Genomic DNA, 14,034 nt, shown 5'->3' with positions numbered 1-14,034 from the left:
AGTTAGGAGCTTACAGCTCACCTGAACCTGGATAAATTTTCATGGGGGTAAAGAAAAGTCATTTCTCTAGCCTGAGGGCTTTCTCCCTGCTGAATTTCAAAGGTCTGCTGCAAATAACGGAAATGTCAGAGTTTCTCATAAACTTTGCAAGGATCTTTTACAAAGTTCCCCTTACAAAACATCCTATAATTTCCTGGGAGGGAACTGTCCACCAGAAGCTGACGTTACTCTTAGGTTTTATTTTGCATTTCTGTCAAGTCAGTGTTAATTCAACTTCTCTGTTTCCTTGCATCTCGCATTTAATCTAGAGCAGGTTGCGTAGTCCTAAGCAAACCGCTCATCTCGGCGTGTACTTTCTGTAAGGCTGTTCGGCCGTCCGGAGTCGGCACTGTCGCCACGTGCTCAGAGCTCCCACCACTTCCCAGAGGGGCTTTGCCCCAGCGCAGCCCCACAACGTAGGGCTCAGCGCCGCACAACGGATAATCCTCTCACGGGGGAAGGCTGCGGGAAGGGAGAGAAAGTATAGGGAATATGCACAGGGGTGATTTAGGGAGAATATCCCATCAGGCACCTCTTGCTGGGGGAGGTTTGCAGCAGGGAGAGGAGAGAAAGCAGCCCATCAGCCTCAGATGTTTTGCAAGGAAGGAGTGCCCCTGGTTCATGGAAGAAAAAGCATGCGCCATAGCCACGGAGTCTGCCTGGGGAAGCGGAAGCAGCGCAGGTCTCTTCTGGGGTCACAGCCACCCAACACTACCTCTTCTAGAAGGGACTGGCTGCAAGGGCCATCCCCAAAAACACGCTTGGATGGGGACAGAGACATTCTCAAAATGGAAACATGGAGGAAGCATGCCTGTGAATCACTCTAGGCTCCGGCAGAAGAAAGGGAGGAAAAAAGCAGCATCACTAACTAGCTGTTTGACAGAGATTGCCATCAAAGAGTAGACGCAGATCAGCAGCGTGAGGGTTTGTGCCACAGCCAAGTGTCCCTGCTGCAGCCTCTAAAAGCTGCCGAACTTACTGATCTCAGAGCATCCGCAAGGTAGGGTAGCAGAGAGTGTGAAACCCCCAGTCACCAAGTATGAATAAAAAAAAAAAGGCAAACCAAACCAAAGCAATTTCTCAGATGTACCATAGGGTTGCTTCACACCACAAAGCATTAGCAATGATCTCAATCCCCTGCAGTTTCAAGAAGTGACACAGCTACGTGACTGGCCTGACTAGAGCATTTTTCCCCAGGGAGAGAATACCTTAAATCCCACATTGCTGCAAGGTACATATCACCTTTAAGAAAACTTTTAGGCTATACTGTGGCATTACTTTTCTAGGTGGAATGCATTTTATTAATTTTTTAAAAAAATGTATTTTCCATCTTAAGATTATCTGGTCCCACCCTCTCTCAACTCATTTACATTAGTGTAAGCCAGAAGTAGCTCAAAATTAATAGGTTTATGCCAAATGTATGTCATATCTAAATCAGTCCCATTCTAGTCATGTGTTTCAGAAATCTTAGAGCAATTTCTGGTCACAAACTCATTTTTGGTTAACCATAAGCAATTGGTATTAGAGACCATTTTCAGATTCTAAATTCATGTTTTACTCAAGCGACTCTCATTAAAATAGAGTAACTAACCCCTCTGCAGCTCTTTCATATTTGTCCCTAACAGCCTATTCAAAACACAAAACTGAGGATGTCTGATTAGAGCAAGAAGTAGATCCTCATTACAGGGGGCTTAGATAGTGCAAAGCACATTTATAATATTTCGCAGCATTAGCAGATGGGTTAAAATCACGTTTTCAGACTGAACCGAATCCTCTTGAGCTAACGTAGGTTACTTCTCTGAAGCTGGGGGTCCTTATTAGCGTCTTTTTTAATCTCTCCTGGGAAAAGGACATATATCCCTGAACATCATCTTAGCACTGATGGGAGAGGGCTTAGCTAACTTGATGGGAACGGTAAGTTCCCTTCACAAAGCAGTCCATAATCTACGGCAGCGTACTGGGGATGCAGAGAGGCAGAAAAGGGCTGGGTGGCCCCTGGACAGGGACAGACATCACTTCAGTCCCATAGTGTGCTAGTTGCACACAAGGATAAGCAGCTGGCAGGCAACACGCATATGGCACATCAGTTTGGTTCCTCCCCCCAGCAGCTCCTTCTGTAGGGACACAGTCCTGCCTTCACCAGAGAATCCCAGTTCTCACCAGTCTGAAACTCACTGGGTCTGGCAGACCAGAGTCCCTGCCCAAGATACCATCTGCTTTTGCCCTACTTTTGCAGAAAAAACCCCAACCAAACACACATAAAAAAACCATGAAAAACGCTGGACAGGTTTTCCCACCTCCTCCTGAGCTCTGAACTCAGCAGGAGACTGGAGCCAGGAGCCACTGTTTTTCATACCATTACCCATGTATTCGCCCCTCATGGTCTGGCTTTGCAATTTGGGATGCATTAGACACAAATTCCCCCACCCAGTCTTGCTCCCAAGACAGCAGATGTACCTGCCGAGGGAAGCTGAGAGTCCAATCCCGCTGCAGGCATACAGTCGGGTTCTGGCATAGACACCAAATCAGACCCTTCCCAGAGGCGAGCAGGTTTGGAGGGGGTATTTTTGGTCATCCCCGGGTGTTTGGGCTGTGCATGTGGGTGCTATGGCAGGAAGGCAAACTCACACCAGGTCATGAGGGAGGGAGTTTGGCATCACAGGACTGTCGCCATGACTTTACACGCGCAAGGAGCAGAGTTGCTGAGACGTTTAGTGCCTACATTAGAAAGACGAGGAAACAAAGAAAAGAAAAAGATTTAGCTAAGTCCCCCTTCTGAACAGTCCCCTGCTGCCCACAAGGTCCCATTGCTACCAGTGAATGACCCACACTGCCACACACCAAATTGGTCCTGAGCAAACATCATTAGAGTTTCTTAATTCTGATGCAGTTCTCCTGTTTCAGCAAAACTGGGAGATATGGGCCAGTTGGGAGAGGGTGGGAGAGGACGATGAAAAAATTAAGAAAAAAAAAAAGAGGAAAAAGAAAAGAGTAGAGACATTCCCTGGGGATCCAATGATAGCATACTGAAGTTACTGGAGGGACTCCCACTGATTGCAGTGCAGTTTGGGTCAGTCCCCCTGACGCACCGTGGAGGTTCTGCAGTCCTTTGAACTCAATATTATTTCAGTGAATCTATTAATGTTTGGCTATGTTAAATGTATTATAACAATACTGCATTTGAAATAGAGTCACTTATAATTCAAAACTATACAGCCTGGACACAGGAAAAAAAATTGTGGTATGTGTTCAGTAACATATTTGGTGTTGTGCAGCCATTCTATAGAGTGCATTTAACTGTGTTTTGTATATTATTCTTAACATGCATTCACAGTAGACAGCAAAGCAGCAGTTATGGGGTATGCTGTGAATGCATATTAACAGCAGTACACATTTGCATATCATGGATCCATAATACAAAATGTGTAGTAAAATCCTTATGAAAAGTTATTATGCATGCACAGTAGAGGCTTTTTAAACCTTGATATCTCAGCTATTTTGTTTCTCCACTATTTATTTGAAAATATTAAAAAGGTCAAATGATGGATTAAGAATCTGCAAAAATGTAATGTTACTACTACAGAGGGAATCCTTCAACACAGACTAATTCATTTATTTTGTTTTTAGTAGCAGTATAAAAGCCATTCAAAAATGCATTTTACAATAACATTTGAGTAGTTTTTTAAAAAACCACCTACTTCAGCAATAAAAAAGGATGGAGAAAATATTTTTATAAAAGTGTGTGTTGGAGGCTGCGTGATATAACTGGAAATTTTGATGGTCCTTCCCTTAACACAGAGCCACTACAATATCAACCTTTCCTTCAGTTTCTCGTAGTATTTTTAGTATGCATTGAAACAGGGTTTGGTTCCTCAGGACTTTGCATATTTAGATTATCGTGCATTGTATAATACTCTGAATATGCAAAATCCTTGAAAAGGTTGACAACCCTTAGGACCTTCCACAATATAAATCTTAATACATAAATTCCTATTGAGAATAATGGGATTCTACCCTCCCCTCTGTTACACAGATTGTAATATTTGGGATAAAATGAAACGAATGTTGTGAATAGTACAGCTCTTGCTCCTTTTGAACAGTTGCCACTTAAGTTTTAACATCTTTGTCACTTCAAATACATTTGCCTTAAAAAATACAATTTTTTTAAAAAGTGGCCTGAGCTCCGTAAAGAATGAATGACCCGATATGTCTCACTTCTGTAAAAGACCAAACAAAAAAACCCCAACCAAAACCAAAGTTTGGGGTGAGGGCTTTTTTTTTAATGAAAGGCTCTAAAAATCATTGAGCTCACACACGTAGATGTACATAACATGCTCTCCACACACACACATGTGGTTCTGCTGCTGCCTTATTTTTTGTTCCCCTCTCTAATCAAAAAATGCCCAAACATATTTAAATGAAACTTTGTGAAAACAAAATAATTGGATCTGGGCTGAGAACATTAATGCCAAGCTTGGGCCCAATGTGAATTAAAGCAGATGAGTTATAAACCCTTCAAAAACAGGATTTATAATAGAAACGCTGACACAGACCCATAACAATAGCAGCCCTGCCAGGGATTATTTTAATACTAAAAGCATACTCAGTCACTGACTTTTTTAAAATAGAGATTACTTAGTCGCTAAAAAGCAGTGATATGCGATAATAATGAAAGCAAACTTTAAAAAAAATGTTTCTAAGATCACACGTCCTTCCCCCTGTAACTCTCTTGGTATCACTTATATGTGACACGCCACTCCTTAAATATAAAAAACCACAAACCCCAAACACACCAAGGTGGAGTTTGCCATAAGCTCCATGGCAAGGCTGAGCCGAGAGGCTTTGTCAGCTTCATTTAACAGTTTCTTGCCCATGGAAAGAGACAAAAGGGTTAAGGGAGGAAGAGCAGGGAGTACAGGAGAGGCAGCTGACGGGAGAAACAAGGGCACGAAGAAAGGAGCAGCCAGGGAGGCGAAGGGAAGAGCAGGGGGAGATTTTTTAGGAGGAGGAAGAGCGTGTTTCCAAAGGAAATAACTCAGTTTTTAAAGAGATTTCAGGGAAGCATTCGCAAAAAGGCCAGGCAGGCAGAGAAAATTTGGCAGGGGAGCAAACCCTCGGAGCCCCCCAAGTTACACCTGCGAGCGTGTCACCCCGCCAGGAGCAGGTGCCCTGGTTGCACCGCATCGCACCAGGGCAGGATGGGGACCAGCGAACCCCGCCACACACTTCCGAAAAAAGGCATCGTTTATTACATCTTCAGATTGTACGTCCAGTTTCCCACAAACGCCTCTTTTCTTTTGGGAATGTCAGAAACCACGGAGAGATGCGAGGGGAGGGTTTCTCACAGCCGGCAGGAGGTTTGTTCCTGTTATCCTGCGCTCTGGGGCAGCACGCTGCAGTCAAAAAACCCCCACACTCCCAAAATCACTCCCAGCAGCTTCACACAAAAACTACTTTTTGTGACCGTGCTATGTGTTATAGCACTGGCATTACTTCCCCGTTCCTGCCTTCCCTTCCTTGCCTCCTTTTTTTTTTTTTTTCCTCCTGGGTACCAGGTGCACCAGAGGGACTCAGATCAATACAAGACAGCACTTTTCGTAAAAACAATACCATATTAACAACCACAGGGCAGCCGTACCTGTAGGCAGGGATAGCACCAAATGTTGGCATGTCTATCCGTGCAGCTAGACTGCTAAAAAGAAGCAGCTCCAGTGGAAATGCACCTACTGTATGTGAAATGCTGGTGCAGATTTTTTTCTTTTCTTTTTTTTTTTTCTATCAGTCTAACCTTCTGTGTTGATACATGAATGCTGGTACCCACTTAGAGGGATGCCAGATGATCAGTGCAGAATGAAGGTCCCAGGAGAAAGGCTCACGTGGTTTTCTCTGCCCCGTGACGTCACTAGCAGATGGCATGGGTACCAGCTCTGGCAGTTGGCATCAATGTCACTTTTTAGAGATCAATGAGATAGTGCAGATATACACAGATCTAGACTCCAGGAGACGATGCGACATTCAGACTGAAAAGATTTGGAAGGCAAAAAATGAAAACTGATTGTTGAATGAAATAAAAAGCTAAGGTAATACAAATAAAGATATATTTCAGTTGGTGCTGGGTGTGCATGCAAGTGTTTAAAGATACAGTATCATTGTCTTGTATTTTATGTATGCTATTTACTGTCTAATAACTCCTCCTAACATTTTATTCTTCTGATGCAATTGCATACTTTCATTGGTGTTATGTAATATTGCAAGTGTGTAGACAATACTGATAAGAGTTAGTCTTTGACTGGGGTTTTTGTTTAGTTTTGTTCTATTAAAAAAAGTCCCTGCATTTGTTTTGCTTGTCTCTTTGAGGACTGTGGGATGCAAGCTTTTGCTGCTCCCAAACTGCAAACAAAAGCAAAATAATTGGGAGAAGGAAATTATTTTCCTATTCCAGGCTGGATTCTGAGCACACGTGCAGGATTGCAGTCAGAATCTACAGACCGCTCCTGTCAGCTACGAGCTGGAGGGAGATGTCTGAGCCTCGCAGAACATAAACACTGCTATAGCGTGCAGGGAATTTTTCACCTCCCCCCCTGCCAACAATTGATGGGGGAGAAAAAAAAAAGGAGGAAAGAAAAAGAGAAAAAGCAAATAAGTTGATTCTAACTAAACAGATAATATCAATTAGAATTTTTGCTGGGAAAAAGGAAAAAAAAAAAAAAGGTAGGGGGATTTTATTTCCTAACTCTAATCTGAATATGTTTAGGGTTAGATCATTCTGATTTTTCTCTTAATATGAAATAAGTAATATGTGATATTTATACAAATCATTAGAAAAAAATCTTCATTTTTAATTATGTTACTAGCTGAGTGATCTGGGGGGGGGGGAATGTTCCATTAATTTTTTTTCTCACCCACTCTAACTTACTAGAGTTTAATATCTTGATTCATAAGGGAAGAAACGTGGAGGGAAAAAAACCAAACTTTGAAATATAAGTCAAAAAGTGATTTTAAAATATTTAACCATTAGTTAATAGAGATATGGCACTTTTCAATTTTAAGACTGCTCTCGCTCTCCTCATTTTTTCACCCAGGGGAATTTGGATTAATGAAATTTCTGTATTGCTTTATCGTGTTTTGCATTTCTTTGAATTCCACGGTGGCGAGGGTTCGAAGGGCTTGTTTAAAAATACAATAAATGAGCAGGGAGCTAATTGTACGTTTTAAATATTGATTTACTCTATACTTATCTGTGAGAAACGTGGCTTTTTAGTTGCAAGATCCCAAATGTTTTGAGTGATTTTAAAATTCTGGACAGCTTTTATTTTTTAAAAAGCGAGCATTTGCAACTGGCATTTTATGCGAAAAATACAGATTGTGCATATTTGTACAAACACACACACTTATATATACAGAGCGTGCACGCAGACGCACGAAATGTGCATGAGGATGTGTGTGTAAGTCGGCAAACTTTAAAAATGGAAATATTTAAATATTGTGCTGGCATTCTTTCAGGTAACTTAAGATTATAGAACCATGTTAACACTACCGTTTGATGAGTCTGTTGTAATGCCAGAATCCCAGATGTGCAGAAAGTTTTCCAGAGAAAGTGATGACCAAAAGCAAATGAAGAACCCAGAAAGCTTTTCGAAGCAGATTGTGCTCCGAGGAAAGAACATTAAAAGATCTCCTGGTGAAGACACAGAAAAAGAGGAGGAGGAGGAAGAGAGAGAAGAGGAGGATGAGAATGGCTTGCCTAGGCGAAGGGGCCTTCGGAAAAAAAAGACAAGCAAGATAAGGATGGAAAGGATCAAATTCAGGCGACAAGAAGCCAACGCTAGAGAGAGGAACCGGATGCATGGCCTTAATGACGCCCTGGACAATTTAAGGAAAGTGGTCCCTTGTTATTCTAAAACGCAAAAACTGTCCAAAATAGAAACTTTAAGACTAGCCAAGAACTACATTTGGGCTCTTTCTGAAATCCTCCGAATTGGCAAGAGACCCGACCTGCTCACCTTCGTCCAAAACTTGTGCAAGGGTCTGTCCCAGCCAACTACAAACTTGGTGGCGGGATGCCTCCAGCTGAATGCCAGAAGTTTTCTGATGGGCCAGGCAGGCGAAGGCGCCCATCACACCCGCTCGCCCTACTCCACCTTCTACCCCCCCTACCACAGCCCCGAGCTCAGCACCCCCCCGGGGCACGGGACTCTCGACAACTCCAAGTCCATGAAACCTTACAATTACTGCAGCGCTTACGAGTCCTTCTATGAAAGCACTTCCCCCGAGTGCGCCAGCCCACAGTTTGAAGGTCCCTTAAGTCCTCCCCCAATTAACTATAATGGGATATTTTCCCTGAAGCAAGAAGAAAGCTTGGACTATGGCAAAAATTACAATTATGGCATGCATTACTGTGCAGTGCCACCCAGGGGTCCCCTTGGGCAGAGCTCTATGTTCAGGTTGCCTACAGAGAGCCACTTCCCTTACGACTTACATCTGCGCAGCCAGTCTCTCACCATGCAAGATGAATTAAATGCAGTTTTTCATAATTAATGAGGAAAATGAAAATAAACAGTGGTCATTCACCTCCCCATCTAATTAAGAGCAAGCAGATGCTTGGGCACTGCGTAATTGGCACAACTCTATTTAACGTGTTTACTAGTTCCTAAAGTGTGTTTCAACTATTGTGGGGATTTTCTATGTATTAATAAACCCTTTTTCCGATAAGTATTTTTCCTTTCGTTTTTTTGTCTGTAAACACTGTGAGATTCTGTTTCCTCCCAGAGGTTATTTCCCCTTCCTTTTTTTTTTTCTTTTTATTTTCCTATTTGCTTGATTTGTTGAGCAGTGTGTCGGAACAATATCGCTGAAATAAAAGCATACACACTGTGTAAAGTCAATGTCTATTTTGATTGTACAGTAATTATACAAATGCATGTTATTGAAATCAGATTAATAAAAATGATGTATTTATAATTGGTAGAAAATATATATTATGTATTTGAGGAGAACTGGATTAAAAATATTCAGAACTTTAAAGAAATTATCTCAGAACTGAGATGGGCTTGCAATATGCAGAGGTGAGAGTGCAGCAATATTGAAAGCTATGCAAAAAAAAAAAAGCAAACAAAAAAAACAAACAGTTTTGGGGGTTGTTGTTTTTGGGTAAGCTAAGGAAAACCAGTGATTGTCACTGACATTATTCAGCCTGACCTTTAGAGTGTTGCTGGCAAGGGCCACATGCTAATATTTTAGAAGATGTTGTTGAAATTTTGCCTCAGTTATTTTGACCATATATAATCAGCACTTTTTTTGTATTATTCTGACTTCAGATGTAAAGGTTTGTTATAACAATGTATAACTGTGGTTTCTCACTACGTACTTTAAATGCAATTAAACATAGATGTTTCCACTTTTAAAATACATCTATTAGCTGTGATACTGTATTTTGCCTGATACTTATTATTTCACAGTATACAGCTGCCTTTGGGCTTGCCTACACAGCTTTCTTCCCCGCACCCCCATAGTGCTTGAGCCTGGGGATGGAAATCATGAATTATCAGGGCGAACTTTGTGCTATTTTCAGAAGGATGTATTAGCGATGCAGCAAAAGCAGACCCAAAATATCACAGAAACAGCTGTGTGCTAAACAAAACACAGGTTAGAGGAAGAAGATAACTTTATAGCTCAACAAAATGCTGAATTTCATACGGGAAAGGGCCCTGAGCAGACACGCAGGCCACTAGCTACCCCTCCAGCTCTGGCTCACGGAGGGGTGCAGGACTGCGGGAAGCGTAAAAACTGCACAGAGAAGGACTCCCTGAACATTGCTAAACTTAGCCTTGGCTAATAGACAGCACCAGTAAACTACAGATGCGTCTGCAACCCACATTAGTTCAGCAGCTACAGGGATCTGCATGGCCCCTCGCGCCTGAACAGAGTCGAGCTCAGCTGAGCTGTGGTCATTTTCTAAGCACTCGGAGCTATTTCTCAATAAGCTACAAAAGTGACAAAATGAACGAACAGTTGAGGTAAAAGCTAACAGCCTTTAAAGCTGTGAGGGAGCAAGACCCCTTGATTTTGAGTGATAAATAGCAGCTACCTGACAAGCATTCACCCAAAGTACCAAATTGCTGTGCTGTGAATGAGCAGGGAATGTTTTTTTCAAAAACTATATAAAAAGTGCAAATTCCACCTGCAGGTTGGAGACCCTTGGCTGAATCACAGTCTAGGTCACAGTTTGTTAATGACACATCAACCCCAGACCCTCACTTGAGTATGCAGCTTGGCAAGAGGGGCCGGGCCGATTTTTCCTGATAATTTGCCTAATTTCACAAGTGGGACTTGCTGTAAACAGTCTGCCCCATCAAGCATTGCAGGTCCTTCAGGACAACAGCAGCCTGACATTCATCTCTTCTAAATAAGACAAGGCTACCCCAACCGCTAGAGAGACGTAACAAGTCCCAAAGTTTGGATGGGTCTAAATGCTTCCAAGCTTCCAGAGGGAGGGGGAAGACATGGGGTTTTCCTCAACCAACATCCTTTCTAGACACAAATATCAGGCCCAAAATAAAGCCTTTTGAAGCAGAATCTTGACCCACAGCTCAGGGGGGTTGGCTCAGGATTATCCCACCTTTCATCAGGGTCAGGAACTGTGGAAGGTACAGGCACAGTTTTCTGCCTTGGAAGAAAGGTGATGGTGATGACTATCAGCTCAAAAGCATCCCCAGGTGTTTTGCACTGAATATAGGAGGAAAGAGGAGAGGGTAAAATAGATCGCTTTTTGCTGTTATTCAGAATTAGCTGATATTCAGCAAAGCACGGAGAGGTGACAGGAGAGAGCAGAAGGTGGAAGAAGCCAGTCAAGGAGAAGAAAGCACGCAGTCCTGGGCACAGAGTTGCATGAAGAGACACTGAGATATACTAACATATCACAAGGAGCTATGGGCAAGTAGGCCCAGAAACAGGGGATCCTCTGAGGGGAGGGGCAGTAGCAGCAAACTTCTCTAACCAAGTTTTGTTAGAGGAGCCTCCTCCAGAAGCCTGAAAGTTAGCCGTGCGCCTCGGAGCAGCGTTGCTGCACCGGGGAAGGGCGCGTTTGCATAAGTTGAGAGCGAAGCGAGGAGGCAGCTGTAAGGTCCTGCACCAAGGGAAGGAAACGCCTGCTGCAACACATTCAGCAGGCACTCGAGGGGTGTTAAGACTTCAGGCTCTGCAATCTGGGGGTCTCCAGCTCTGTGGCCCTATATTAACTCAATAACTCATGGGCCAGTTCCAGTTTCCCCTTCTGGCAGCAGAAGCAAAAGGAAAGGGGAAAAAAATGTCCCTGCCAGTTTGAATCTTCCTCGTTCACTCCACGACAGATGGGGAGGCAATTCACAGCCAGATTCCCCCTCTGGTAGCTCAAGGCGGGCACCACGCTTGCTCAGGGCATTGCAAATTGGAAAGCCAGTCCAGAATAAATAATGGAGCAAGTCATAGAAAAATATTGAGACAGCATAAAAAAAGCCCCTGACATTCCCTGTCTAGGAGGGTATGGATTATTTAGAGATACGGAGGTAGAGGATTCCCTTGAGAGCAGGCTTTCTTGCATACCTTCTCTTTCACGTACACGGCAAACATTTCTGTGCTCCTTCGCCGGCCAGTCACAGAACATAAGGTGCTCTGAGCTCTGAAGTGATTTATAAAAGCCTTTGAAGTCGCCTTATTTTAGGGAACAAATCTGAGCGTCGAGAAAGTTCTGGTGCTTTAAACTCACAGGAATAAAAGCCAGTGGGTTCCTTTACCTGTAGTCTCTGCTTTATAGGGTTTGTCTCCTTTCAACCCCATTCATACAGCAAAACAAAGCTGCTCATTTCTGCCTGCCTTGTTCTCCTCTTAACTGCCTTCACTTCCTTGAGGACAGAAATATGTAAAATAGTAACTGCTCCAGAAAAATTAGGTGAGAAGTTTCTATTCTCCCCTGTCCTCTAGCACAAGAGTAATGAAGCCTTCTGTCAATTTTAGAGGTGGGAACCCCAAAGCTGGCAGAAGAAAAGCTGCTTCATATGTGCTTTTGTTACACAGTGGAACTCTTTGCCATTTATTATTTCCCAGAGTAACATTTTAGTGTGATTTTTAAAAAGCACTGTATGTTTTTATGGCATCAGAAATACACTAATTATTTAAGAATGACTGTACTGGTTCAGATTAAACATCCAGCTAACCTAATATCCTGTTTCCAACATGAGGGTGTAAAAAGGATGGCCAAAGATGTCAGAACAGTGTGAGGAAAATAAATATTTGTTTTACTAATAAAAATGCTGGAAAAGAAACTAAACATCATGCTCCAGGATTTCAGCCAGCCCTGTCGAAGACAGGGATGTACCTGAATTGGAAAAAGGGGTGGGAGGCATGACAGTGTACTGCAGGGTTTCCACCCTTTCCTCTGCAACACTAGGCTCACCAGTAATCACTGAGTAGGATGGACTGGGTAGCACTAGGCTGTACCTCTGAACTCAGTCTCAAAAAACCAGCTCATCAGGAGCAAAATTTAAAACCTGTGGCCCCAGCCCCACAGTCCTACAAATCCCAGTGCGACTGCAAAGAAAGAGGGAGGGGTAGCCACTGCTTTGCCAGAGCTCAGAGGAGATCTCAAAGCTCTTCTGCTCTGCAGTAGAAATACGCTAGTTTTAGGACACATCCTGGCTGTGCTCCCTTTGGGACTGTCTGCATTCTTTCACTTCATAGCTATCTGCACAAAGATTTTTAAAACGTATGGAGCTTGCACAGGCACAAACGTGACGGCAGGTTTTTTCTACACTAGCAATTCCCTCTCCCATTTTTACCCCTACTTTACTCTTGTCTTCTCCCCTTTGCCTGTAGGGTTCTCAAATGGCAGCAAATTAAGTGAAATGCCATCAATAAAGATGAATGAAATCCCAATGAAACACATGGCAGACTCTTTCCTTGCAAAAACAAATAATACTTGCCTAAATTAAAAAGTAGCTGCATGGTTTTGTTTTTCAGATTGTGAATCTAGCTTAACTCAAGCCTATGGTTATATTTTATGGTCCACACCCAAGGTCAAAGCAGGTTTAATCCTGGTACCAAAATCCTACAGCTTTTGATGTACAAGTAGCAAAGGTGATACTGCTTCGGGCCGAATTGTCACGCAATCAGCTCCTCTTATAAAATTTCAGCAATTTCCAAATTAAAAGCAATGACAAACAAAAAAACCAAACCAAACAAACCCCTCAATAATCTGGCTGTGGGTCTGACCCAGAGCTGAACCATGGCAGCAGGTTGTGATTTTGCTCTGGAGAGACACAGATCAGCATGGCGAACAGCTGGCACCATGCCACTGCAGAATCTCAAGGGCAGACCTGTCGTGTCTCTCTGATACAAATCTAACTACCGTACACGGGGCTGCCATGCAGAATCGCACTCCCAAGTCCTCTCCGCCGCACAATCAGACCTGAGCGAGTCGTCTCACAAAATTCTTGCACATTATGCCAAGAGGATGGCCTATTTTCCTGCAGAGCCTTCCCCCTTACCCAGAGGACGTGCAAGAACAAACTAGGGAAAAGGAAAAGACAGACAAATTCACAGGCAAAAGAGCTCTGGAAAAAAAAAAAGTTTCTTTTTTTTGATGCCTGCCGTGTGGACTCCCTATGACTCACAACTGGCTTTGAATTGGCATCACCCAGAAAGGTTGTTACAGAGTTGTAAAGAGGTTTCCTCCCCCAACACACTGTTTTCTCTTGGCTGTTTTTCCTTTGTCACTAGCTGCTTAGACTTCCACATTTATCCCTGTAACGGCGCTACTTGCACTATTGAATTCTAGGACACCACGTATGTAGAACATACCATACAGAATCAATCCAGATCTTCTCGTAGCTGAAATTCTGGACAACTTCAGGAGGTTAAAATAATAAAATTGGAACAGAAAAGCGACCTTTATGATTTATCATTTTTCTAGGATATTCAGTGTATCCCCATCCCCACCCCAGCCTAATGAACATTGTACTT

General features: G+C 43.0%; 1 protein-coding gene across 2 annotated transcripts; it reads left to right on the top strand.

Annotated features, from left to right (window-relative positions):
• The first annotated feature begins 5,971 nt into the window (after window positions 1–5,971).
• Window positions 5,972–9,467, top strand: NEUROD6 (neuronal differentiation 6). Of its 2 annotated transcripts, none has more exons than XR_774032.1 (2): window positions 5,972–6,119; window positions 6,482–7,264. XR_774032.1 is itself a non-coding variant. In XM_010562364.1 (2 exons), the coding sequence occupies exon 2, from the start codon at window positions 7,564–7,566 to the stop codon at window positions 8,575–8,577; it is 1,014 nt and encodes a 337-aa protein (XP_010560666.1). In that variant the 5' UTR covers window positions 6,005–6,119; window positions 7,543–7,563; the 3' UTR covers window positions 8,578–9,467. The 2 variants fall into 2 exon arrangements, 1 of the variants encoding a protein (XP_010560666.1); XM_010562364.1 differs by lacking the exon at window positions 6,482–7,264 and adding an exon at window positions 7,543–9,467 and having other exon boundaries at window positions 6,005–6,119.
• Window positions 9,468–14,034: the final 4,567 nt, after the last annotated feature.

This window comes from Haliaeetus leucocephalus, unplaced genomic scaffold (assembly GCF_000737465.1).
Source record: "Haliaeetus leucocephalus isolate CR32 unplaced genomic scaffold, Haliaeetus_leucocephalus-4.0 Scaffold159, whole genome shotgun sequence".
NCBI classification, from domain to species: Eukaryota; Metazoa; Chordata; class Aves; order Accipitriformes; family Accipitridae; genus Haliaeetus; species Haliaeetus leucocephalus.
Note: the sequence above shows the minus strand (reverse complement) of the source record. Positions and strands in the feature narration are given on the sequence as shown.